Raw genomic sequence first — 27116 nt, forward strand, 5'->3', positions numbered from 1 at the left:
CATATGTTTATCCACATGGTTTAGCCATTTTATTTACTGCAGTCTTGTTTCCATGGTGCAGCAGTGCTTCCGGCAAGGCCGCAGAGTCGCGTCGGCGTTTGAGGAGCGACAGGGCGCAGCGGACAGACTGACAGGTTCTGCGAATAAGTTGCACAGTGCATGGTCGTGTTGCCGCGAACGAAACCATGATTATTTAAGTACAATTTTGTCCTGTTCCGTATAAAAAAAAGATCATGCTCTGTATTAAAATTTGCGGACATCAGAACATTAAAATTAGGATAGAATAACTGACAAGCAATTATTTTAGCAGATAATCAGGAAGTTTTATGAAATAAAGAATAAATTGAGACATAATCATGATAATTGCGATTTCTGTTTTGTACTAATTTTCATAATTTTGCTTTAAAAATGCAATGTTTTTAATTTATCGTTTTGGTGATTTTCTTTCTTTTTTTTTTTTTTTTTTTTTTTTTTTGGTTTTGACAAATATTGCATTTTATGTTCATTGTCCTTTTCTGAACCGCAAACATGATGTTGTTACTACTGGTTGCTTTTTCTTTTTAGTTGGTGCTTGAGAGGCACCACAGCGGCCCGTCCGCGCCAAAGATAGGCATTTTAACGCCCGTTATAGCTAGGCCTACACCACAGGAATCCCAAGTAACATTTTAAAAGATTCTGATGATGTGTCGCATTACTCAATATTCCGTTTTTGTTATTGTAATAGTTTGTTGTTATCATATTGTATTCTAAACTTTTTACGGAATATCAAACACGTACAAAAGTCATAGGCCTATTATAGGCCTAAAGCCACAATAAAGTTGTAAAATATTTTGTACCGCATAAAAAGCGAATAATAATACAACAAAAAAAAATCAAAAAAGTGTGTGTCTGTTGTTGTTTTCAATCAAACAAACGTGTAAAAAGTGGGGTAAAAGTTGTAATATGTCTTGAATAAACTTCTTGTAAAATGGACAAAAAGTATGCCTAGGCATATATGAAAAAAAAAAAAAAAAAGGAGAGGTAACAAAAAAAAAAAAAAAAACACGGAAATTGACATATAGCCTAACAAAACCGAATTTCAAAAGTAGAAAACGGAACACTTATGGCTTTAAATTAGATTGTGGTTTTACGACCCTGTAAGATTATGCAGTAGGCCTACTACCGTAGGCCTATATAGGCATCATGCTATAAAGAGCGTTTTAAAACACTGCATGAAAACATTCACGAAAAATGCTATAAAGCAGTTTACCTTTTAAAGTATGCAGAAAACATTATAAACGTGTGAAAGTTGAAAGCCAGACAAACATTGCAAATAAAAAAGCATTCAGCCAAAACATTCGCAAAAAGTGTTGTAAAACCAAAAGCTTTTATCGCAATCATGGCATATGGTAGACCTAATAGGCCTACTAATGGAAATGTAGTTAAAATGGGTTATGAAAAAAAGCACGAATTTGCGTTTTTGATTATATTTCTTTGAAATTATTATTTAGCATTAAAACATTCACGAAAATGCTTTCATAAACGCGTGCTCGCTATGCCAATTTCAAATATCGACATTTTTGAGTTGTAGGCCTATGCCTAGATGGTCGATATGATGTATTGAAATGTCAACGTTTTTGACATTGCGTTAACGGTCAATCAGGAGTAGAGAACGTTTGAAAACGAATCTTTAATCCGTGTTTTGAAACATTATTCAGGGCCTTAGGTATCTAATATAGGCCTACCGGTAGTAACTGCTTGCCTATTTTTTGTGGTCTTCAAAATTAAGACACGACCGCCGAGGCCCCGACCCACGGCTGGGACTGCATAAAATATAATAGGCCTATATTCTTGTTCAACTACACCAACTTGGTAAATCAAATAATAACAATGAAATTAATGAATGAGCGAATGAATGAAATAAAACAAATTTTTAAACATAAAATAATAAGCCCAATGATGTACTATACGGGCTAAGTCTAGCATACTAGCAAAATATTTAGGGCTCACGTTTTCCATCGTATCTACTATAGATTGCGTCATAATTACAGGGCTTCTGACTAACTACTTCTTACAGATAATTTCACTTTTCAAGCTGATAATGAAACTTGAAAAACAAAACAAAAACAAACAAAAATTCACTATTATGTTCATAATTATAAAAAAAACACCTATAATTTATACCACTATATCAGCACTTTTTTGGCGAAATTTATCGAGTAGGCCTACTGATTCTGGGACGGGGACGGTGGTGGTCTGTCGGCCCGCAGTTTCTCAATGCAATGGTGCAAGCTTTACCTACCTTGGAAGAGATCAATACGATAAAATACGGTAGTGATCGCGATTAGCGACTCTAGCGCCACAATCAGCAATCACCTCCTCCATCCAGTTTACCATGTGTGCGTGTCTTTGCTGGCTATGTATCGCCGCAGTATGCAGCTACGAGAACGCGATCTATTGCGGAAAGACAATGATTTATTTGCTTTGGCATTTTGACGAATTTTTAATGAAAAAGGGTCTTTAAAATAGCTTTTCTTATGGTTCAAATTTTAAGATTTCTTTAAAATCTATTAATGACAAGATAAAATACGGTTTAAAGATGACATTAGTGATGAAAACTCAATTTTGGCCATGTAACACTTCAGTGATCCTGTGTGCATCCTTAAGCTTGTTAGAATATTAAACCTTGATGAAATAGTAAATTTCAGCCCTATTATCCTATATAGCGCGGGTGGTCTAAGAGTCAGGATCGACGATCAATCCACCATGCTACCTATGTTACTACAGAACTACTGTGTTGCTTGAAACTGCATATTTTATATCCCACAAAACATTTCAAGTCCTTCATACTTTCATACAAATTTCAGAAATAGCATTAGGCTCCCATACTAATGACATACTGTATTTTTGCTTGGCAAGGTAGTGACGTCAGTGTACATTTCTTTGGGAGCAGCTTCAGATCGCAAGTACTAGCTCACTACCACCTACCCACACGAATGCTGATTATATGTGCACACAACACAGCTGCCTCAACACGTTGACATCACTGCCTTGTCAAGAAGGAAAATTAACATCTTATGTATATACCTGATACCATTAGATTACATATTTTTGATTGCTTCCAAGACTTCCTTCTGCATGGTCATACCAAGATCTGCCTCAATGGCCATACTGTCTAATTCTGCTATACATGCCTCACGTCGCGCCTTGATTTTACTGATAACCTCCTCCCGCTCACGGATGAAAGCTCTCAGACCAGTCTACATGTGTGTAAACAAAGCATGAATTTCAAATTTAACATTGATGTTATGTATGAGGCTAGTCGTTTTAAAAACATGTTTAGGGGTTTAAACATTGACTTAAAAAAAAAGTGAATTTTTCTGATCATGTCATGAAAGATTTGGTCATGAATGAGTACATGATTATATTTGAGAAGGCCGGAAGGGCACAGTCAAACTCATAACAAGTGTTTCATTTGAGAGTTGATATGATAATGTATAATTTTAGTGTTGAACTCTAAATAATAACTTCCAAAACTCTAGGTGCAAATGTTTGACAATTCCATTGATTCCAGTGAACTTGTAATTTGTACCTTTGGAGACCCCTATGGCAGTTTATTTCTAACAATTTATCTTTAATAATTGTTCAATTAAATGCACTTGAATATATGTTATGATATTAAAGCTAATTTTTTTATTACTTCTGTGGTCTGTGCTGTGTGCCATGCCAAGTGTAAACACAGAAGTGATAAACATTCACGCTGATTGGATGATCCACAGTCTTGACAACAAGACGATTTACCCATTGGTTCGTCGGTGCGTAGAAGGGGAAGAGACCTCTCCACTTTTATGTGATCACCAAATCACCAGCATGTATCTGGACCAAATAAATAATAAAAAATTACTTTAAAATGGTTCTGCATTCCTCAAACTTACCACATCTGGTGGCTCCTCCTCTGGTTTTTTCTTCATATCTGTGGTAGAAAAGAATAAGACTTGAAATCAAACGTATAATGTATAGCATGATAAGGAAACATCAAATCTCGGGTATCCTTGGTGTAAAACTGCACAAAATGGGGTATTCCAGTTGAAATCCATACACCCCCTATGGAAGGCATGACCTTATTCTCCCCAACGGAGAATGTAGATTTCAAATGCAGTCACCTATTCAGATAACCCCATTTGATAGTCACACTCCCTGTGTAAGAGATTAAGGTCATGTCTTTCATAGGAGTGTATGAATTTCAACTGGCATACAGTGATACCAACGCCGCGCTTTAAGCGCACAATTGGGCTACTTGGTGATCACTTGCGCTACTCAAAAAAGCATGCCGCTACTTGCCTAAAATTGGGCTACTTTTGCCAGTGTCAGGGTGCGGCAGTAATTTGATGTATTTTCCTTTCAATTTAGCTGATTTATAAAGGTTTTGAGTCTCTAAAACTCCCAATTGGGTGATTTACGTTCTGAATGCAGGTAAATCCCCCAAATATCCGGTATTGGGTGCTTTTATTGGAAGCTTAAAAATTGGGCTACTTGAGAATCCTTTACCGCGGCCTGGCGAGTCAATGCGCTGCGCCTTGATGCTGAAAAGTTTTGGCAACACTGCTGGCATAGCCCAATTAGCATTGCATAGACATCTTCTGTTGAAGAATTAAACAGCTTTATTCCTCAATCTTTCTTTTAACTATGCGCCAGCATGCTTTATAGGCTATAGCTGGCCAGGCCTGTGCATTTTGCATAAGTCTGGACCAGGGATTTTCCATGGACTAAAGCATGTGTCCCAACCTAGGTAAACAAACAAACAAATGGAGTCTTTTCACTAGTCACTAGTCTAACTCATGAATATCTTTCACCAAGACTACTCCCACAATTCCTCTTCACATATTCACATGCTACTAAGCATTCAGCATTCAGATGGCACACCCTTGATGTCATGAGCATACTATACAAGCTAGATTCAACCTAAAAGGAATCTTACTTTTTAGTTTAGTCTACCTACTTTGGACACTGAGCCAGTGTTTGTCTAACATCTCTCTGCAGTTTGTTGATTTCCTCTTGATATTGCACAACAATACTATTCCCATCTGCACGTCCAATTCCTGCATAAATATAAAACATATCACAGAGAAAAGTTACTAATAACTTGTAGTCGAGCATGGATTGGGCTATCCCAGTTGAAATCTATACATCCGCTATGGAATATGTGACCTTAATCGCCTGCCACACAGGTGTATAGATTTGAAAAGGATTCGCCCATTTAGGTAATCCCATTTGAAATTCACACTCCCTGTGTCTTCCTTTAGAGGGTATAGGTCATATCTTCCATTAGAAGGTGTATGGACTTCAACTGGAATAGTTAATTAGGGCTCCAATTTGGTACTTGCCTTGATGACTGATGCCCAGATGCCCACTTGGGAGTGAAATATGTGAAATATGAAGAAAAGTGTCCCAGGAAAATTTCCTGGGAGTTTTGCAATTGATTGCAGTTGAAATGCTGGTTGGTAGAGGCATGTGAATGACCTTCAAAATATACGAGATCTGAGGTTAATTCAAAAATAATATACTCATGAAATACTGCAACTTATGTATTAATAGAATCCCATTGGTCCAATTTGTGTTGCATCATCTTATTTTCTACAAAGTGTGATCTGTTGCTCTTTTAAAATCTATTTGTTGCCAGCAGGAGCAAGATTTTCAAATCAAAGGCCTGTCCTTGTAAATTGAAATAAACAAATGATTGCAGCAGACGCAGAATGTTGCTAGTGCAACCAAATTCCATAAAATGCACAGCAATGTTGCCAGCACATCAGCCTGGATCTTTCATTTCTCCCTAAATTTTCATCATGTGACCAAATAGTGAAAGATCAAAGTATTGCACTGGGCCATTCCAGCTGAACTCCATACACCCTCTATGGAAGACATAACCTTAATCTTCCACAAATGTGATTACCTAAATGGGTGACTCCCTGTGTGAGAGATTAAGGTCATGTCTTTCATAGGGGTATATGGATTTCAACTACAATAGCCCATAGTCAGCTCAAGTGATCTTAGCTGCATGTATATAGTTTTCTTACCTGCTAGAAGGCCCTCTAAGTCTTCAATTTCTTGCTTGATTATGTCAGCTGTCCTCTGTTGGCCATATTTCCTGAAATACAAAACACCACCATATATAACTGTATAACTAGGGTTATAATAATGAGGTAGACTGACCAGACCATCTATCCATGTATGGGTAGATACGCTGGTAGCCCACAGAATACAGAATCAGTGCAAATGGTTGTTTAAATACCACAATACTTGGACACCACAATGCATTTTATTGAGAATATTTGTTTTCTTTAACCTTCTATTCAAATTTGTCATTTACATCAAATTCTTTGTGATCATCTATCTCAAAGATGGTTGGCATCTATTTTAAAGATGGCTGGACTTGGACGGATCACTGGTGCATATCCTAACAATCAACTTAAATAGCAATGTGGGCCCACAAAAGGTGCACAGAATTGTAATCACAGCATCTTACAAACATAAATCTCTCTGTAATTATGATTAGCAATGGGGTACAAGAACAAGATTACAAGCTTATTGCTCAGCTCAAATAATAAAAGGGCCTGTGTTTGTAATAAGAAATGAACCAATCTGAAGGTTCCTAGTGCAACTAAATTAGATGTGCAGGGTGGAGTATGTTTGTGTGTGGTGGAGGGTGCATGTTCAGTTAGCAGAGCCTTGACTATGTCTGCACCTTATGCATAAGGTTTTAATTATCCAATTAACCAATTCATGATAAAAGAATCTATGAATGAAGTATATAGAGCAAACATAATTATACTGATTTCATTGGAGAGTCGGATTTAAAACTACAAAGGCCCAAAGGCACAAAATAGTACTATCATCAGATCGATTTAGCTCCTTGTACGTAAGAAAATTGTACTCCCGGGATTGTACTGATGTTAGCTTAGATCCATACTTTTAACAAGAGCTTCTAATGGGCTATTTCATTTACAATTCACACTACCCCTGTGGAAGATTTGTCTAAAGTCTTCCACAGGGGGAGTATGAGTTTCGAATAGGATAGATAATTGGGTAACTTCCATTTGAAACTCACTCCAGTTGTGGAAGATATAGGTAAAGCCATAATATGGGGGAGCATGCATGGGTTTCAAAATGATTAACTCCGACCAATTACATTTGAAAAACATACTCCCCTTATACAAATTTCCAAAATCTTCCACAGAGGTAGTGTGGATTTTAAATGGAATAGCCCAATGATAGTATTACTTACCTTCCGGTATGAAGAAGTCTGCCATCAACTGAATATATATTCCTACGGTCATAGTATGCTTCAGCTTCTTGTATGTGCCTCTCCTATCACACAAAAGAAATATATAAGGTAATTTTAATTCAAAGTAGTCCTACCCAGCGCACTGAATGGTCTATTGTTCTATTGTGTCCGATTTGAGCGCTGACATATTGGAAATTGTTGCCAATCAATATTCATGAGAGTGTATATTCAACGTCCAATTTTCGAAATTGGGTGACTTGTGCTTGGCAGGTGTAAAATACATCTGACTGGGCGTTTTAAATACGTGAACGATAAAGGCATTGACATCATCGAATGGCTGCCTATAGTGCTGTTAGTGTTAGGCCTATGTGGGGGGCTATGTTTAGTTTCTATAATAATTATTATAAGGCCTACATTTATTTGTCATTCCTTTCTTTTCCTTTTTCTGTACTTATTCTTTCCTTGCTAAAGTATCACTCCCTCTTCTTATCTCCCTTCCCTTATCCATCCCCTCATACTTTTTGTCCCCTCTCATTCCTATCATTTTCCTTACCTTTCTATTCGTTTATTTCTATTTATTTATTTCTCTTCATTTCTTCCTCTTTCTCTCTTCCTCCAGCCCCCCCTCTCATTCTTCATGTCCCCTCCTCCACCTCTTCCTCCCTCATCCCCTCCCAAGACCTCTCACCAAAGAGCTGCCCCCCCCCCTTCAGTATGCCACTGTTTATGACATTCTCCTTCTTAAAATAAAATAAAATGTCAATTTGTGAAACAACTTTTATATAGACCTATACCGGTATACTTATTATATGTTACATGTATACGTAGCTATTACCATTATACAGTACTATAGACATGCAGACATGGCAGCCTTGATGTGTAATCATTCAGCAAGCGCATTCAATTTATTTAAATGAAGCACCTACAGTCAGTGGGGTGACAACGAACTGTACATCAGCTGCTAATGTGTGCCTTTTGTGCTTACGGCTACTCAATCACACCCTTGAGTGTTATGGTAACAAAGGGGACTTTTCGTTCCAGTAAGCGCTTTCACACGACTTTCGTTTGATCACTTATTGACAGTAGCCTGCTAGGTAAAGCGTTAATACACTGTCGGGTCAGCTTACCGATTTAATGGTGGAAGCCCTTTGTCCCAAACAAAAGGTACCTTTCGATGAATAGCTTGTCAGATTTCAAATCCGCCCAAGTGAACAATGCGTTACATAATCTATTGCCTCTCCATCTTTAATAGCTCCATGGTCCTACCACTACAGGCAAATTAAGTAATTCTTGGCCAAGCTGGAACACTATGAACGCTGGTGGCTCCGCGATAAACACACACACACCCCTAGCATGGTGAGAGAAGAAAGCATACACGCGCCTTGCATTGCATACACACTTAGTACTCTATATGGATGCAACATGCTTGTTCCAGCTTGGCCAAGAATTACTTAATATACCTGTAGTAATTTACTAGTAAGTAAGTAGTCCAAATTCTACTTTTAAATTCAATATCTCTCAACACAATAGGATATTCCATTTGAAATCCATACACCCCCTATGGAAGACATGACTTTAATCACTCACTGGGGGTTGTAGATTTCAAATGGAATTACCCATTCAGGTAACCCCATTTAAAATTTGCATTCCCTGAGCAGAAGATTAAGGTCATGTCTTCTATAGGGTGGTGTATGGATTTCAACTGGAATAGCCCAGTAATCCAATTTTTGGCCATTCCAATTTGACTCCAAACTGTGTTGGCCACAGTTGTCATTTAAGATGGGTGGGTCTGTCAGCCACCTTTTGAAATGTTTTGAAATTTTCTGTTCAAAGTTGCTAGTGGTCTGCAGTGAAAATTTGGATAATGTTTGTTTGTTTTTCATTTTGTGTAGTGGCAGCAAAAGCATTAAAATATAGAGGGGACAAGCATATTTGTGCAAAATTTTAGCCAAAATAAAAGTAAATTTTGGTATTTGATTTTTTGGTAATTGCAATTAAAACATGGGCTAAAAAAGAAGATGCACAGAGCAGTTATTACTTATTTTCCTCCATGGAAAAATTTATGGGGATGTGTCCCCACAAGCCCCTCCCCCACTTCCACCACCTACATTTGTTGGTTTGTTATGTCATGGCTAGTGAACAATCTGCAAGAAAGAGGACATACATTTATATTATACTGATGAGCATAAAAACATGTACCGGAAGTACTGTATATTATTTTATTCTAGGCATCACTTACCACATCATAGTGAAACAGCTTCTTGGGATTCTGAAGGACAAAAATGTAAAAAGAAACATAATTATGATTGTAATCAAATAGAGGTAATGTGGATCTAGACTGAAGTCTCAACAAAGATAGAACTCACAGCTATTCTTAAATAAAGCTTTGTCTTTTTGAAAATTCCAGGCATACTATAAATCAGTATCCTCAAAATCTGGGATGAGTACTGTAAATTGCACTCCTTTGGATCATTTTTAGCTTCTGATGGGACCAATATTATTGCACCTGCAAGTCTCTAAAGTCAAGTTCTGTTTTACTGATGCAAGGGTGTGGTTGGCCTGTTATACCAAAAGGGTGCTATTCCGAATTGAGGAGAATGGGCATTAAATTCTGAAGGGGTGTTATTCCAAATTTAGGAGAACAGGCCAACATTTGGGTTGTGGTATGGCTAAGGGTTAGGGTAATAGTACAGGTTAGAGATTAAGGTTAGGATTATTGTTATGCTTAGGTTTTTGCAAACAATTTCAAATAGACCCTCAATTGGGAATAACGCTCCTTTGGAATAACACCCCGTCAGAATAACAAGTAGGAACAGTATGGGTAAGTATATATGGCCTTCTGTTTGTACAATTTGCTTCTAGTCAAACATTTTCTGGTGAAAATAATATTTATTAATTATCTACAATGTATCTTTATTGAGGGTAAAACTTCATTCAGTGACTAGCACTACTGTCCAAGCAGGCCCTCATACAACTAATAATAAACAAATATAACTCTATTTAAGGATAGATATTACATACTTACGAAAGGTTTAGGTGCCTTTGGCATGACTGTATATGGTATTACACATTCATCATAATGTTGGACAGGTGGTAACTCAGGTGGTAAGTCTTCCATGTCTGCTAAACATGGTAAGAATACAAGACATGTCTTTGGATCCACTCCACATCTGCAATAAAAAATATCACTAATATTTACAACAGTTCAACCCTGGGTAACTCATACTTATTGAACAGGAAAATGTATGTACATTGAGATGTGGAAATTAATCATTTTCAACCTAAGGATGTCACTTTTGTAAAAGTAATGGTTGGATGACTTAGTTTGGTTTTCCTGAATTTAAGCCTGATGGTACATTTGTGAAAATTGCTTTTTCAATTGGCTACATGATCAAAGTAGCAGAGTTACAGTACATGCAATGCTGTTTGCATTTTTTTCTAACAAGTTATTCACTTGAGTAAAATTCCCAATAGGAAAATTATTTTCATAAGAATGAAATGTAGTTTTTCAATTTATGTATTAAAAACCTAGTGAGAAATCACTCATATGACATTATGTATGAAAGCTATGAGTCAAATAAAGAACCTAAGAGTGAAATATCAATACAGCTCACAGGTAGAAATCATTATGTTATTCACTAAAAGATAAACTTACAATTCTATTGGTGCTTCATCTGTAAGCCATGGAGCCAGTTGTAAAATTCCTTTTGGGATTGATCTTCCAATTCCATTATTAACTTTTTTTCCTCTTTCTCCACCTGCATGACTATGATGGAGACTAGGCTTTTCTGATACCCTACACCCACTGACTGAAGTTCTGCTAGTCTCTGCCAAATCTGAATGTGTAACATTTAATGTCAAAACTTGTTTTGGTACAGGTGTTACTGATGTTGTTTCAGGGTTATTTGATGATGAAGGTAAAGTTGCAGAATCTTTGTTCTGTCCTGATTCTATTGCTGATTTTGGTCTCGACTTGTTCAGCACAATCCTCTCTTTCATTATAGCATTGCTAGTTCTATTATTCTCAGGCTGTGTTGGAGTCCCAATCCTGCCATGGGCACTTTGAATTCTCCGGGATTGTGAGTTGTGCGATGTGCGGAACTTCCGTGTCTGTTGAGGAGATGGAGGTGTTGGCTCGAATAGGAGTTGTGTGGTTTTTAAGGTGGTTTTGTTCATGTTATTTGAATGTTTGGGGCTTCCTCTAACATGTACGTATTGTAATCTTCCAGATGGAGGCCTCGGCAACACAACTAAAAAGTAACAAAATTTGTTCAATATATTATTATACATGCAGATGAAAATAAATCCTCTTGTAATATCCTAATTTCAATGTCACATGCATCTCAATGGCAATTTTATGTTGAACTTCACACAGCTCGTTAGTTGCTTCCTGTTACTGCTGCAGCTTTAATTAAAACATTTTTGTGATATAACTCTTCATTGTTAGACGGCGAAAAAAAACTCAACCTGTTTTACAGGTGGATGGACTTTTCAAGTAGGGTCTATCTGATCGCATAGTCAAGATGCTGGGCACATTCCGGGGTACTGGTGGTGATCAAGCTCAAGGTGATTGACAGCAAGGAACACATGCTGACCAGACAGGGTCTAATTCTGCATAAAACCGGGCAAAGTTATTTCTATAGATCTGCTGCGCATTCAAATTGCATTGTATTGCATCGTAATTTCATTTGTGTCTATGCTAATTATGTTTACACAACATGAACTCACGTGTTTTCAAGCAAATTCGCCGATAATAGGTGATCAAAAGCGATCGGAATGTTACAAAAGTACAGATCGCATTCAGCTTACTTCATATGAGATGATCTTTGGAAAAATACGGCATAATTTGTCTTGGTGTTTGCGGAATGCCATGCAGTAAAATATTAATACGTTGCGGCAATTCATGATTGACAGCTAACAATCGGCGTGTCCTTCGTATCCTCCACTGTCAATTTCTTATCCACTCACTAATCCTCACAAAAGCTTTGTGATGATTACGTAATGTGTGGAGGCAAATTGCAATAAGTACAATGAAATAATGAGTAGGGCGGGCTCCGAGGCGGGTTTCTTCTTCATCTTACTTAACAATATAAAAATACAAAAAAACCCGGAAGCTTGTCGTTTGGAGCTCTAGCTGAAATACAGCAAGATAATGTAAGATAGTAAATGTAAACCTGTATTTTAGCTAGAGTATCTCGAGCTAATGCTGACTGTGTGAAGCTGATTACATATATGCTGGGATTTTACTGTTGTGTTAGGGGTTTGGCATATTAGTTACAAATATACTTCTGTGATCTATGTTAACAATTAAAAGCTAGGTGCCTCTAGCGTACATATATATGAAAGTTCATTTTTTATTACTTCCATGGTCCGACCTGTGCACCAAAAGTACACACAGAACAGATAAACAATCACCCTGATTGGCTGATCAGCGCACTTGACCAGAAGTCGGTTGACCCATTGGTTGTCGGCGCGACGCATAGTAGGCGACCTTGTTACTTCTACATGATCGCAATTCTACCAGCGCGTACCTGGACCATGGAAGTAATACAAAATTAACTTTAGTACATATGTATTTGTACTTTACACACTGCACACATGCCATCCATGTACCGTATTGTAAATTCCACCACCATACACGTCATACCCCGGCGTCATACATATGTTGTGAGTTGCCCATTGTCAACATCACAGAAGTATGCTCTCATCAAAACTGAAGGTTTACTATTAGGATTAACTACATGACAGCAATTTATACTCGATCGGTTTTGCAGAAAAGCAATTCTCGCACATGCTCTATGTTTACTTCCGTTTTCAGAACATGATCAAGCCGATGAATTGATAATTCGATATATAAATCGCCGTGGCAAAAATGATGTCGCTTTTACGAGTTGAAAAATATCTCAACTTTCGAGCGATATCGCTTGACACGTGAATGCATCAACCAGTCATTTCCTATCAACTGGATATATTATTTTGTTAATTCACCTTTCTCAATTATTAATTTTCGAAAATGAATTAACTCAAAGCAATAATTATTGACAGCAATGGATGTTATAAAAATGTACTTTTGTAGCCTTTGTCGTCTGCAATCGCCCTGATATGCAAAAGTGATGAGTTTTCAAAAGCGGTCATCGCAATCGCTCGGCGATTGAGTATATTCAGTTAGATGAACGCAGCTTTCAACAGCTGTACTCGATCCAACCACGATCGTATATAGTGCATATTTCAAACTACAATGCGAACGCACAACCTTGGATACAGTGCTAACCATTTTTTTTGGGGGGGGGGTGGACAACCCTGGATATAACCCAAGAAAGCCGTTGAAGCATTATTCCATTGGAGTCCATTTGAATACCGGGACAGGTTGAGAACAGTCAGAGGTAATAACACTCTTTTTGAAACTGGCTGCGAGATACATGTACAGGTGTGGACCCGGACCCTCCCAAAAAAAGAGGAAAGAAGAGAAGAGAAAGAGGAAAAAAGAGAAAAAGGGAAGAGAAATGGGAGAAAAGGAGAAGGGAAAAAATTGGTTGGGTTCACTTCCGCATTACTCACACACCTGCACACACTATCAAATTCATGTACATCGTGGAACATTCTCTTTGCGTGGCTGTGCGTAGTAAGCAGTTGTACGCAGATAGCCTCGCTAATATGGACACGTAGAGTAGCAGCGTAGTTGAATGTTCCATGATGTACACAAATTTAATATTTTTTCTATAGCGTACAATGCCGTACATCGTGAAGTTTACGGCAAAAATCGTCACACTATTGAAAGCTGCATTCATTCATCTGGAATTTCCACTAATACAAACCATGAAACTAAACTAAAACTATAGCTAAAATAATAGTTTCTCGATCACGAGAGCTCAATAGGCACGCAATGACAATTGCGTCGGCGTACAATGAACGCCTACCACACACGCCTTTGTGTAGCGCTGCATTTCCTGTGCGTGCACAATCGATCGCGCTATATATATATAAATCATCTTTATTCAACATAAAGAAAAAACATATAAAGCCAGATCTACTGCAACCCATTCCGTTGCAGGCAAGGCAGGACAAAAATACAAACATTTAAATAAATAAGCAAAGTTGGAAATACTCATGGCGGGAAGAAAAAGTTAAATAATTTCATTTACATTCCAAGATGTTTCATATCTGGCGATGAAAATGGAATAAGATGACATTAGGGCCGATTTAATCAACTGGGTCTTGAGATCAGAATACTTTGTGGGAAGATTGAGATCTTTTGACAGACGAGTCAGACTATTCTTGTTGTCGGCGTCAATGAAGCCTCTTGAGCCTACTTCAACAGCAACAAGTGAGCAACAGTACCCGGCGTTAGTGATGTCGGCAACCAGGGAAGAATAGCGATCAAGTTTGGTGTAATGAGCTTTACTGATGTTTGGTTCAAATGGTACCGACAACTCAAAGAGAATGACTCGCTTGTCAGAAGGCCAGTATAACACAATGTCCGGTTTTTGAGACGTGGAAATGATATTGGTGGTGGTATGGTCCCCCCTCCTATGGTATAATTTTCCAGATCGGCATAGATTTTAATATGAGAATTACGAAATGCCTCCGACTGTTGAAATGTGGAAAGAAAAATACGGATGAGGTTGTTGTGTCTCCATAGATACATGTCCAGCATATTTTGGCAATTATTTAAAATGTGCAGGAGAGTACCTTTCCCCTGACAAAGGGGACAGCTGTCCGTAAGCCTTTTTCCCCATCTTTTCAAATTGGTGAATGATGGCAAGGAATCTGGAGGCATTGATTGCAAATTTAAGCACACCTTTAATGAAAACATAATGGATTTCCAAGACAGATCGGAATTACATTTTTATGCCTGTCCCTACCTTTGTGTTAGTCCGAATAATCAGACCCAGAACAAATGAAATTAATTTCTGACATTATCGTGTACTGGGTCTGAACTGTTTTCATTCGAAATCTTGATGGCAAATTGGACAATAGAAGCACATGGTGCTACTTCACAGCTTTTTAATCCCCTATTCATGTTGCGTGAATCACTGATTTAGTCTCTATTGTGGACCATCCTTTTGATACTTGAGTATTTGGACAAGCGGAACAGGTTTGACAGGCCCCTTTGTCTACCTCTCGGTTTGTAAACAAACGAGGAGGTCGAAATCGTCCTCCTCGCCGAATACGAAAGTCAGCGTAATAGTACGGCACTACCTTTGTGTAGCGCTGCATTTCCTGTGCGTGCACAATCGATCGCGCTATCATGTCATTCCACTAAACTTGCGACATTACGCAGTGCACGCAGTACATTCACACTCTCATGATCGAGAAACTATTATTTTAGGCTAGCTAAAAAAGTTTAACTTTAAGCTTACTTAAAAAAAGCTTAGGGCATGATACATATAGTGGGGTGGCGTTTTATTATTATTTTTTCTGCATATATAAGGAATTAGGATAGAAGAGAAGACAGCACTTTGTTTTGATATGTGAAATACACTATTTGGTTATTAAGCACCTTCTTTGGTAATCTCTGTTTCTTCTCTTTCGTTGCATTTTCCCGTTGCTGCAGACGCTGACCCCGTTTCTTCGTCGGCCATTTTTGTTGTGAACTTTAATGATCACGTGATGTTTATTTTGTTAAATTTTCACTTAAAATCCCTAATAAAATCTCTGAGATTAAAAACATCAGTGAATCTATATTCAAACTTTCTTATTATTAAATTTTAATTAATTAGATATTTGTTTTAATTACTTTTACAATGTTTTTATTGTGTCTCGTCTTCTACGAATTTTTGCGAGACGTTGATTGATTGCAAATGGCTGCCGTCTGATCAAGAATAAACTCGACAAAACAGTGCTCTGAAAGTGCTGTTTTCTTCGAAAGTGTATCATCGAGCTCGGATTGAAAATGTCGGAAGGAATTGTAAGTAATAGGTCTTTGTGTGTGATAAGTAGATCCGAATTTGAGTGTATAATTTCTCTAAAATGCACCCGTTTATTCTTTGTTTATATTTTTGTCATGTCATCAGCCGTCAGCAGCATTCAGTGCCATACAGTGGTCCTCACTCATTCACTCATATTGCACTGATAATGACTACATGCATCATTATTTACATGTACAGTAAAATGAAGTATTTCTTGGCCAAACTGGAACATGCGCGTTGCGTCCATGTAGTGTTCTACATGTACGCAATGTAATTAAGGCTCGTGTGCCGCCCGTGTTTCATCATGATCATGCTTTCTTCTGTACCGTGCTATATTCGCGTGCCACGTGTTTATCGCGGAGCCACTAGCGTTCATTCATAGTGTTCCAGTTTGGCCAAGAAATACTTAGAGAATAAACGATAGGAATTTTTGTTTTTACTATCCTCTACCGTGTGCACGTGTGATAGACGACAGGCAGGTCCAATATTTTGAGTAGTGCATGCAGTGGATGCTGACGCAGCCGGCATCCTATCGTTTATTCTCATTCTTAGTTGACCAGTTAAGACTGGGGGTCTGGATCAATTCAGCAATGTGCGGACAAAGCCAAAAATAAAGGTTCATGGAATTTGCCTAAATCTTGTGATAGGAAAGGTATTTGGGTCTAATGATTTTATAACTTGATCAAAAATTCGAAAATCCTTGTTGCCATGGTAACGGTTCTTTGAAGATTGCCACAGGGAAAGTTCATTTTTTCAATTTTACAGTTCGAAAAAGACACATTTTTCTAGCTAGCACTAGGTCGCATGTCATAAGTTGGGTACAATTTCCATTACATGGTCAAAAATGACAAAAAATGTATTTTTTGATATGTTGTATACAGTATAGATTGACAACCTCTAATAATTAACACAATTTTTAACCTTAACACATGCTTAATTTTCGAGATAATGCTTAATTACTAATTAGTTAATACACAGGCGTCTATGTAAATCTCAATTTTCAAATGCATTTTTCTCAAATCGGACCTCAATTACAAAAATGACTAAAATTTTTATTTTATGCAAGAATGTCATCAGATTTGGAGGATATGATCTCAATACATTAATGCTTCAAATGAATTATTTAAAACAATTGTATGTATGTTAATTACATTGTGAAGGTCAATGACCTTTTTATGAGTAATTAGCGAGACAGTTATTCTATTATTGAGGAAATGAATATCAAGAAAAGAAATGTACATTAGCATGTTGCTATTAAAAATACTGAAATTCAACTAGGATTTCATCAAAAATGAAAAAAATGGAACATATAAAAATGATATAACCCTTAAGGTGGTACTACACATTTGTGACTATTTTTGCATTTTTCTCAAAAAATAATAACACACTGGTAATATAAGTTACATATATTATAGGGGTAAGGAATCCAGTTACTACACTTGAATTTCAGTGACTCAAGACAAGCGGTATGTTATTTATGATAAGAAAAGAGGTACTGCTAGAATGCACCTCATTTCTTAACATATATAATGAACCCCTTGTCTTGAATCACTGAAATTTCAGTGAAGTAATTCGATTCCTTACCCCTTTAATATACATAACTTTTGTTACCAATGTGTAGTTACTTTTTGAGAAAAATGCAAAATTAGTCAAAAAAATTTTCAGGGGGTGTAGTACCACCTCAAGTTGTCAGTAATTGTTTTAGTTGTACAAATTCAACATTCAAAGCTGTCAATACATCATACCCTCACTAGATTTGAAAAAGTAACCAGTAGTTTTGACATGCTGACATGTGAATTTTCACACAGGCCCTATTGCACACTCCCGCATCCGCCTGCTCCACATCCGCCTGCTCCTCCACCCCTGGCATTTTTCATTTCAACTGATGTGATTTTTTTACTGAATAATGTATAATTATATGCTTCAGTAGACTGAAAGAGTATAAAATTAGGCTTAAAATGAGGTATCAACCACTGCTGTAGGATATGGGGTTACGGAAAGCCGATCAAATTTGTAACACAATTTTCAGAAAAGTGTAATCCCTCCACCCTTTTTGCATACCCAACTTATGACATGCGACCACTAATGAAATTGCTAGAAGTATGGAACAATTTAAATTGCTGCTGATAAATACCTATGTATTAGACGTTACAAAAATAGTATTGCCAGTTTTCTCACCCACCTAGAATATTGTGTAACTAATATGCAATGCAAAATCCCTCTTTTTTGCAATTTTTTTCATTAGTAAAAGTGGTATAACTTTGAAATTCAATAACTCTCAAGAAGAAGTTTGCTGATTAAAGTCAGGGGTTGGATGAGAATGACTATGAATAGGGATGATCAACCAACCAATAAAAAAATTGGGGTCTTTACCCCATAACGAAGTTTTACTTTGAAGAAAGTTCGCTATTTTCGATAAAAATTACATAGCACTTTCACAGTATAAAAAATCCTTTATTGGCTTGTGATTTGCAAATAACATACCCAGAATAGTTCATTGACCCATCACAACCATTGGTTATCATTTATTTAAGTAATTTTCACTTAGTAAACTGCCAGTGACCCCTCCCCCAGCCATATGGTTTAATGCATGGAAATTCATTCATTCATTCATATTTATTCGGCAAAATCGACAAGAACAATAAATATAATCAATCACAAATTATCACAAATTTAGCATATATGAAATACATGGATACAAGCAAAGACACCAAAAAGCCGAAATGCCAGGATAACCCATAAAGTCTAGCTGCAAATGTGTAAACTTATTTCCAATGGGGTCCAACATAAAGACAAGACGGTGCCTGGGACGTCACGGAGGACAAAACAAGCCAAAGGACAGAAAGGAACAGGTTACACAAATGCAGCTGACTCTTGGGTTAACGCACTTCTGGCAAGGTGTTTTTTTATGGCATATTTAAAAGTATTTTTGTCAATAATAGCTTTGATTTGGGATGGTAAATTATTCCAATCAAGTGTAGATTGATAGAAAAAAGACTTTTTGGTGTAAGATCCTACTCTCGGGACATGGAAATTTGAAGCACTATACCTAGTGCATGCGCGTATTTTTTTGGGGGGGCTTTTAGCGCTTAGCCCCCGGGTCAAAGTAGGGGCGCAAAAAGCGAAGGCGGCGGAAGAAGAAGAAGGCGGCAAAAGCGAAAGGCGGCAAAAGTAATTAGCTAATAAAAAAGGCGTAAAAATTGAAAAAGCATAAAAAATTTGAAAAAAGGTTACTTTTGGGAACGCTAGCGCCTAAAATCTTTTTTTTTTTTTTTTTTTTTTTTTTTTTTTGCTCTTCACTTTTTCAAACGCCCGTGAAAAAAATTGGGTCAACCTTTTCGGGCTGTTAAGGAAGGGGCGGCAAAATTGTTTCTTCTTCAGCCCCCCGGGGTTGGGGCGGCCACGGTACGCCACTGTAGTGGAATAATTATGAACATGGGATATTTTTGTAAAGAATTGATCAAGATAAGACGGAAAATGTGCAAAGTTAGGCGCAAAATGGTTACCATGGGCATTAATTTCTTGGTGGTGGTTATCTGTCTTTTACAATCTCTACTCTTCCTAAACAATGGATAAATCGATTATAACTATTGAAACCAAATAAAACACATTATATTTCAGTTGGTCACTACTCTGGAGTAGGCTACGGGTTTTCCATGTATAATAATCATTTTTACTTCTTATTTAGGCCTATATTCACTACAGGACTCTATCTATCAAGACTTTATCTGAAATACCTCACCAATAATCTAAATATGGTTTAAACATAATGAGAATGTGATAATTTCGTGGATTTATAATATTAAAGTCCTTTTTACCAGTTGTTTCTACCTTATCTGGGGTTTATAGCACCAACAGCAACTGACATACCAAGTAACATTTTTCTTTGTTTTATACAATGTTATCTATAAATCTAGTTCTAAGACTGCATGATACTGAAAACAAATCTCAAATGTAAGAAAGATCAAACATTGTACAAAACAATAGAAAAATGTTTATAAAAACATGGGGGACTGGACAATGCACTTGAATTATTGTTTTTAAAATGCAATGTCACATATTTTTTTTAAAAGTTAAATGTGGACATGGTGAAGCCATTGCCAACCCATCATAAAGTGATGCTCAAGTCTTTACTTTGTGTAGATTGTTGTTAGAATTATAAACAGAGTCGCTCATGTGTGGAATTTTCTAATGAGGTCATGAACAGTGCCTGACAGATGTCTGTGAGAGTTTTGATGCTGACACTGCTAAGTTTGTCATCTTGTACTCTAAATAATCTATTTGTCCCCAAATTTAAGTAATAGGAGTAATGGGATGATAAAGTTCTGGTTTCTGCACCGTTTGCTTTAGGCACTCTTGATATACCATTGTATCTGCAGGATCTGCAAGTTCATCATTGATCTCTCGGAAAAAAAACTACGTGTGTGTTGTGGGGTCAGATACTCGTCTCAGATGTAGGCCTGCTAAACATGCTAAATGCCCTCTTGTTGCTATTTTACATCCGCCAAAAAACGCATTTGCCTAGCAACAGCAGAAGGGTCTCTCTATTCCCAGCCCGGATTCCCAGTGACCTCTCCATGCTCATACCCATCAATAATAAATTCTTTCTGCTTCTTGGAAATTGGGTTTGTTTGTTTCTTGCTGACTATAAGCAAAATTATATAGGTTCAATGGCAAAATGGCTAATTACGGGTGGACGTTTCTCATATTCAGAACTCTCACAGTTAAATGCCACTAATATCAGGTGAAACTATGATTTAGATGCCAAATGATCAAAAACTCAACATAGGTTGATTTTCTTGTATTAACGCACTGAACCGTAAACACCTCAAAATGGCAGTGCTTTTCGAAGCTGAAAGTTACAATATGGTAGGCGAATATTTACTAAAAACCGTAGCCGCGTATGAATTTTGGTACTATTACAACAAAAATGTCATATAATGAGAGAAAATATACCATTTTGAAGCATCAAACCCTAAAAAGTACTTTTTTGGCTATATTACTTGGTCAATTTCAGCGATTTTAAAGCAGTCTTTTCAGATGCTATGCAAACAAATAGTTACTCGTCGTATTTCCATGTATCGCCCATGCCTATTAGTGGTATATAACCTTTAGGGCCAATTCATGACCTAATCATATCTCTGATTCAGGAAGAATACATTGCTGTCCGTTTGTATTTCCTCTTATCTTGGCTAGAAGGCTTTTTAATTTTGATGTTTGTAATTTTGTCATATTTTCCTGACTGAATGTGAGCTACTAGCGTCAATGCTTCAATGCTTTATGTATGTCGATGTACATGTTTCCTTGGGTAACTGAATAGCGTTTGCAATACCTCTTGAATCCACCGTAGCTAGTAAATTCATCTACTGAAGATAAAGCTTCACATACTTCCTATTGCTGATTGGTGTTCTCGTAGAATTGGTGAACACTGTTAATTGTACTGGGTTAGTTCTAGTAGCTGCCTGATGTTAAAAGCTGCACATAGTTCATGATGTTGATGATTTTCAAATGTTTCTTGGTTAACATTTTCTGATGTTGAATTCCCTGAAGATCCATCTCCTGGAGATGAAACTTTACATGCTTCCTGATGTTGAGGGCTAAGCTTAAAACTTCCAAACGGCGTGCCAAAAAGAATTGCTTGCACCTTCCGGCCTGCCAACAAATCTTTGCCCCCCCCCGCACATGACATATGTTTGAGTTCCCAATTTGCAACCCTTATAATAATGGTCTAGATGTACATGTATAATGCAAGCGCAGTGAGCAAAGAATTTGGCATATTTGAACATTTCTGCACTGTTTTTCTAAGCCCTCATCAGAGCGTGTCTGTAGTCTGCCCCGTAAATGTGCTCCAATGTCCATTGCCACCACCTAGCTTGCAGTGGCAAACAAAAACCTGGGCAAATCATTATTGCACAGCCCCTGATTGGTGTTCTCGTAGAGTTGGTGAACTCTGTTGTTTGTACCGGGTATCTAGCTGTCTGATGCTAAAAGCAGTGGCAAACTTACAAAAACCTGGGCAAATCAGATATGTCGTTTACCGGTATATTGACACTACCCTATGAGCTCATCTGCGACGGCTTGGAACCATAGTATAGGTTCATTTGACCTGCCAAAATTGCTCCCCCTCCCCTTTTTGGGGGGTTGTCAAAAATTCTTGGACCCCCCCCCCATATTTACCCTTCCTACAGGGCTTATCATTATTTCACAGCCCCTGATTGGTGTTCTCGCAAAGTTGGTGAACTCTGTTGGGTGCACTACACTAAATCCTTCCGCATTTGGTGTAACCCTTCATAGTTCCGGTAAAAAATAGCACCTATGCGAAATATATCGGCGTCCCGAGGGAACTAAATTTGAGTGACTCTTGGTTGTTTTGATAAAAAAGATAGAATAGGAGCTCAACATTACATATCTGTTCAGAAAATTTTCTGAATCGAATGTGCATGGGTAATAGGCCCTCGGAACAATATCATGGCCGGAACTGGTAAGGAGGCGAGCGTGTCGGCTGAAATTCGGGATGGCGCTGTTCAGGAGTTCGTATCTCGCAAGTTTGTCTTAACTTGTCCCAAAAAATTAAATTTAAATAAAAGGTTAATCTTTATTTAAGACATTGGTTTGATCAAAATATTAAAAATGTTGTTACATGGGGTAGAAAAACAAACTTACTTTCTTGTATTTTCCCGTGTATTTCAATGGGACGATTATTTAGTGGTCCCCTTCAAGACTCATTTTTAAATGCTATGGACATGATTAATACCTGATTTTAAGTGCCAAAAAGTTGAGATTTTTGACTGAAACTGATGTCTTTGCAAAGAAAAAAAGTCGGTTTTTCTATTTGCGTCTACAAATACGCGATTTCCTTCTTAAACGCACGAGAAATTAGCTTCAAAAGCATAAGTTCCGTCGAATTGACAATTTAAGACCGTGCTTGAAATTGAGCTATTTTGGCCCCAATATCATAGAAGTGGTCACTTTTGGTTATCTCGGTGCTGAAAAAATGAAACATCTTTGGAATTATTTTGATGCAAAATGTAATTATAACTTCAATATAAGATCAAAACTCAATTATAACCGTTTTGAAAATAATCACTGAACCTTTAATTGGGTCTCAATAGACATTTAAAGTCAAAGCATACTATATTATGGCCTAATGATGACAAAATAACGGGCATTTTTATCTCATGACCAAATGTTCAATTCCCAAGAGAGAAATTTATCAATTAATTCTAATGATGGGGTTTCTTAATTTTAGATCTTGCAAAAATAATACACGCAACTTGGAAATTTAACATTTTAGAGTGTCAAATTACCGTTCTATCTACCCATAACACCCCCCCCCAAACTTAAGGCATATGCATATTGACACGTCCTTAATCTAAGAGTGGGGGGGGTGAAATGATCACATGTCGCCGGTCATGTTAAATTTGTGATTGTACATATATTTTTGTAAACAAAGTCACTTTCCTGATGTTAATGGGATTATAAATACAGTTTAACATGGTCAAAATGTTGCTCTGGCCCTTGAATGCTGAAAATTGCGAAAAGTATCATATTTTCACTCAGTCCGAGCTTGTTTGGAGCCCTGTTTTATAACTTTGGAGTGACTAGCAATAAAAAGCAATTACACCTTTTTAGGATGTTGACCACTGATTCCAAAAATAAAGAATATCAAAAATATTTTTTCTTATAAGGGTGCACTACACTAAATCCTTCCGCATTTGGTGTAACCCTTCATAGTTCCGGTAAAAAATAGCACCTATGCGAAATATATCGGCGTCCCGAGGGAACTAAATTTGAGTGACTCTTGGTTGTTTTGATAAAAAAGATAGAATAGGAGCTCAACATTACATATCTGTTCAGAAAATTTTCTGAATCGAATGTGCATGGGTAATAGGCCCTCGGAACAATATCATGGCGGAACTGGTAAGGAGGCGGCGTGTCGGCTGAAATTCGGGATGGCGCTGTTCAGGAGTTCGTAACGCTCAAGTTTGTTTTAACTTGTACCAAAAAGATTAAATTTAAATAAAAGGTTAATCTTTATTTAAGACATTGGTTTGATCAAAATATTAAAAATGTTGTTACATGGGGTAGAAAAACAAACTTACTTTCTTGTATTTTCCCGTGTATTTCAATGGGACGATTATTTAGTGGTGTGTGCCCTGTTGTTTGTACTGGGTAGCTAGCTGTCTGATGCTAAAAGCAACCTGTCTTCCAAGCGCTGCCCTCTATCTGTATTTGAATAGCGCTGTGATCTGTCTAATCTGCTTAACATGCTTAAAAGGCCTGTATGTATAAATATAGCTTGTTTGTACCATTTAAAACTGAGACTCAAATTTAAGAAGTCACTTAATCTTTTCATCAATAGAAATATATTCAATAATTGATTCATTACGGTTATTTAAACACAATCCTTTTAAGCGAAACTTTTTGCCATAAATTCCCTTAAAAAATACACATTTTTTCAAAAACTTGGTACTTTTAAAAGCCAGAACTTCTTTAGAAGTTGAGACCCCAATTTTTTGAAACTATATATCTGTCAGCAAGGGTTCACTCTAGCTATGCCACCATACAATTACAAAATATCAACTTCTTCTTTACAGTTACACCCCTTCAATGTTGGGGTAAAATGACATTTACAATTTTTGCCCAAAAATGTGTTTTTTCTACTTAAAATTAAAGGATCTTTTAAAAGAGTGACAAGCTCTTTCTTCATTTTCAAGGACTACCAAAGCATGCCCCTATCTGAAGAAAAAAATTAAAAAATTATATCACATCTTATATATTTGTGGCATTCGACCAAACTTTGCCCTTTTTCAAAAATGAAAAATGTAAATTTTGGTCATTTTCGACTAATATTTGTTTTGTCCGTTACCATGCCAACAGGCCAAATGCAACTTTTAAATGTCATTTTTAAAATGTCCCCCTAAACCCTTTCCATGCTAAAAGAATCAAGGATTTCTATTTTTTTGAGTTTGTCCACATATTTAAAATTTTGCTTGACGGTAACAGACCCCTAGTCTTAAATATTATTCTAATAACTGTAAGTTACTGTCATAAAATCTCCCCTTATTATAAAATGAATGAATTGAAACTTGTTTACAACTTCACGTTGCGCGTACGGTACTGCTATCACGTGTGAGTATTTAGCACTAGTTTACGCATACAACGCGATGCATATGCGCACCTCTACAAGCGTGTTACTCGTTATCAACACTCATGGTGACGTGGGGTCATCTATGGCCTGATAGACAGCACCCGAAATCATGCGATTGTCCAATCAGATTATGTGTTTACGAACTAGACCAAAAATAAGGGGGGTTATAATTTTTTTACACCAAAATTAGGGGGGTTATAGAATTATTAGGCCATGTAAAATTAATATTTTGGTTCTCGTCCCCTCCTCCTCAATTTCTGGGATTTGTCAGATTTTTTAATTTTTTAGATTTTTCAATTTTTTAGACTTTGGAATGATTTATGAAATCTTCATACATATAAATAAGTTTATTAGAGAACAAGCATCACTTCCAAGTCTTTTGTGGTACTCTAGGCTAGGGGTCTATCCTCAGAATCTCACATTTGAAAAAAAAAAAAAGGGCCTCATCGTTTCCTCGAGCACTGTTGGAGAAGACCGAAAACTACTGACAATGCCCATTTTACATTGGAAAAAAAAAAAAAAAAAAACACCTCCCTCCCTCATCAATTCATGAAAATCCTCTGGACGAGAACCAAGTCCAAAACATTAATTTTATACGGCCTTATTAAAGGAAGTCTCCGGCAATCACAACATTATGCCTTATATGAAAGAAAAATAATTATCAAGCATAGTTTTAATTAAAACAAACTCATAGTGACCATAAAAACGAATAAAAACATCCGACTCTCAACACGCGATATTCAAAATTCCCGGGCACCGAAATTGTCGAGTGCAATGACGTCCCAATAATACAATGAAGGCTGACGACGATTGAGCACAAACAATTATTACGTCATTGCACTTAAACTATTTCAGTGCGGGAATTTTGAATATCGAGTGTTGAGAGCCGACTGTTTTTATTAGTTTTTATTAGTGGTGGGTTATAGAATGATGATGCTTCAAATTCCTTAGGGAACCAGCTTATTTGATGCAGTATGATCTCCTGAGCATTTTGACACCTTTTTCATCCAAATCGGCCAAAAAATGAGAAGGTGCTGACCAAAACAAGTATTTGGACAGGGGGGTCTGTTGGGGATGGGTCTTAAAATCAATATTTTCATCAATAATCATTATTATATGCCTGATTTTGTGAATGTTGGTATTGATTTGTATGTAATTGATGTTTAGAATTCCATTTTTGAAAGTTGCATAAAAATTGGAGTTGTCGTTTTCTTAAAATGGCCATTTTACGTCCAAATAAGGATATGAGGGCGCTTCGCATTTAACTTGCAACGATCTTTAAAGCGGAAATTTCAATGGTGTATCTATGAAGATAATCATAGGTAGTACCTGCTCAAGAAATTTGAGCGATTTACATTGTACGGTTTGATTTTGGCAGCCATTTGAATATTTCATAGAACGTTGCCATTCAACTGTACAGGGGTCAACGCACTTTAAAATGTGTACGTTTCAATGGAAGGCTTACTGAGAATACGAAAAATGGTGTCACGGTCAAACGAAAAGAAATATAATGCCCAAATTTCTTGAGGATGTGCCACATGTGATTATCTTCATACCGTACTGACATCATTAAAATTTTATGTGTAAAGAACGTGTGCATGTTTTATGCAAAGCGCCCTCACATCCTTATTTGGACGTAAAACAGCCATTTTAAGAAAACGACAACTCCAATTTTTATGCAACTTTCAAAAATGGAATTCTAGACATCAATTACCTGCAAACCAACACCAACTTTAACAGAATTAGGCATAAAATAATGATTATGGATGAAAATATTGATTTTAAGACCCCCAAC

The 27116-nt window shown here is 37.0% G+C and overlaps 2 protein-coding genes across 2 annotated transcripts in view; one reads left to right on the forward strand and one right to left on the reverse strand.

Moving 5' to 3' along the window:
• Positions 1-2747: 2747 nt before the first annotated feature.
• LOC140149590 (uncharacterized) lies at positions 2748-15945 on the reverse strand. Its single transcript, XM_072171666.1, has 10 exons — positions 15762-15945; positions 10917-11511; positions 10287-10431; positions 9501-9530; positions 7262-7344; positions 6054-6124; positions 4979-5078; positions 4833-4930; positions 3915-3952; positions 2748-3239 (listed from the first exon to the last, which is right to left on the reverse strand). Exons 1-10 carry the CDS (start codon positions 15841-15843, stop codon positions 3081-3083), a joined length of 1401 nt encoding a protein of 466 aa, XP_072027767.1. The 5' UTR covers positions 15844-15945; the 3' UTR covers positions 2748-3080.
• A 95-nt stretch (positions 15946-16040) lies between these two features.
• Positions 16041-27116, forward strand: part of LOC140151436 (nuclear protein localization protein 4 homolog) — a 32187-nt gene continuing 21111 nt past the window's right edge. Inside the window, 1 exon segment of the mRNA XM_072173778.1 lies at positions 16041-16169. Within this exon segment, the coding sequence (XP_072029879.1) occupies positions 16155-16169 (15 nt within the window). The 5' untranslated portion in view covers positions 16041-16154.

The sequence above is a fragment of the Amphiura filiformis genome, chromosome 4, assembly GCF_039555335.1.
Source record: "Amphiura filiformis chromosome 4, Afil_fr2py, whole genome shotgun sequence".
Taxonomy (NCBI): domain Eukaryota; kingdom Metazoa; phylum Echinodermata; class Ophiuroidea; order Amphilepidida; family Amphiuridae; genus Amphiura; species Amphiura filiformis.

Coding starts and splice junctions, on each gene's coding strand:
- LOC140149590 (XM_072171666.1), bottom strand. CDS start 15,843: ATGGCCGACGAAGAAACGGGGTCAGCGTCTGCAGCAACGGGAAAATGC. Junction 11,512..15,761: donor AACAGAGATTACCAAAGAAG/GTGCTTAATAAC, acceptor GTTACTTTTTAG/TTGTGTTGCCGAGGCCTCCA. Junction 7,345..9,500: donor AGCTGTTTCACTATGATGTG/GTAAGTGATGCC, acceptor TTTGTGTGATAG/GAGAGGCACATACAAGAAGC.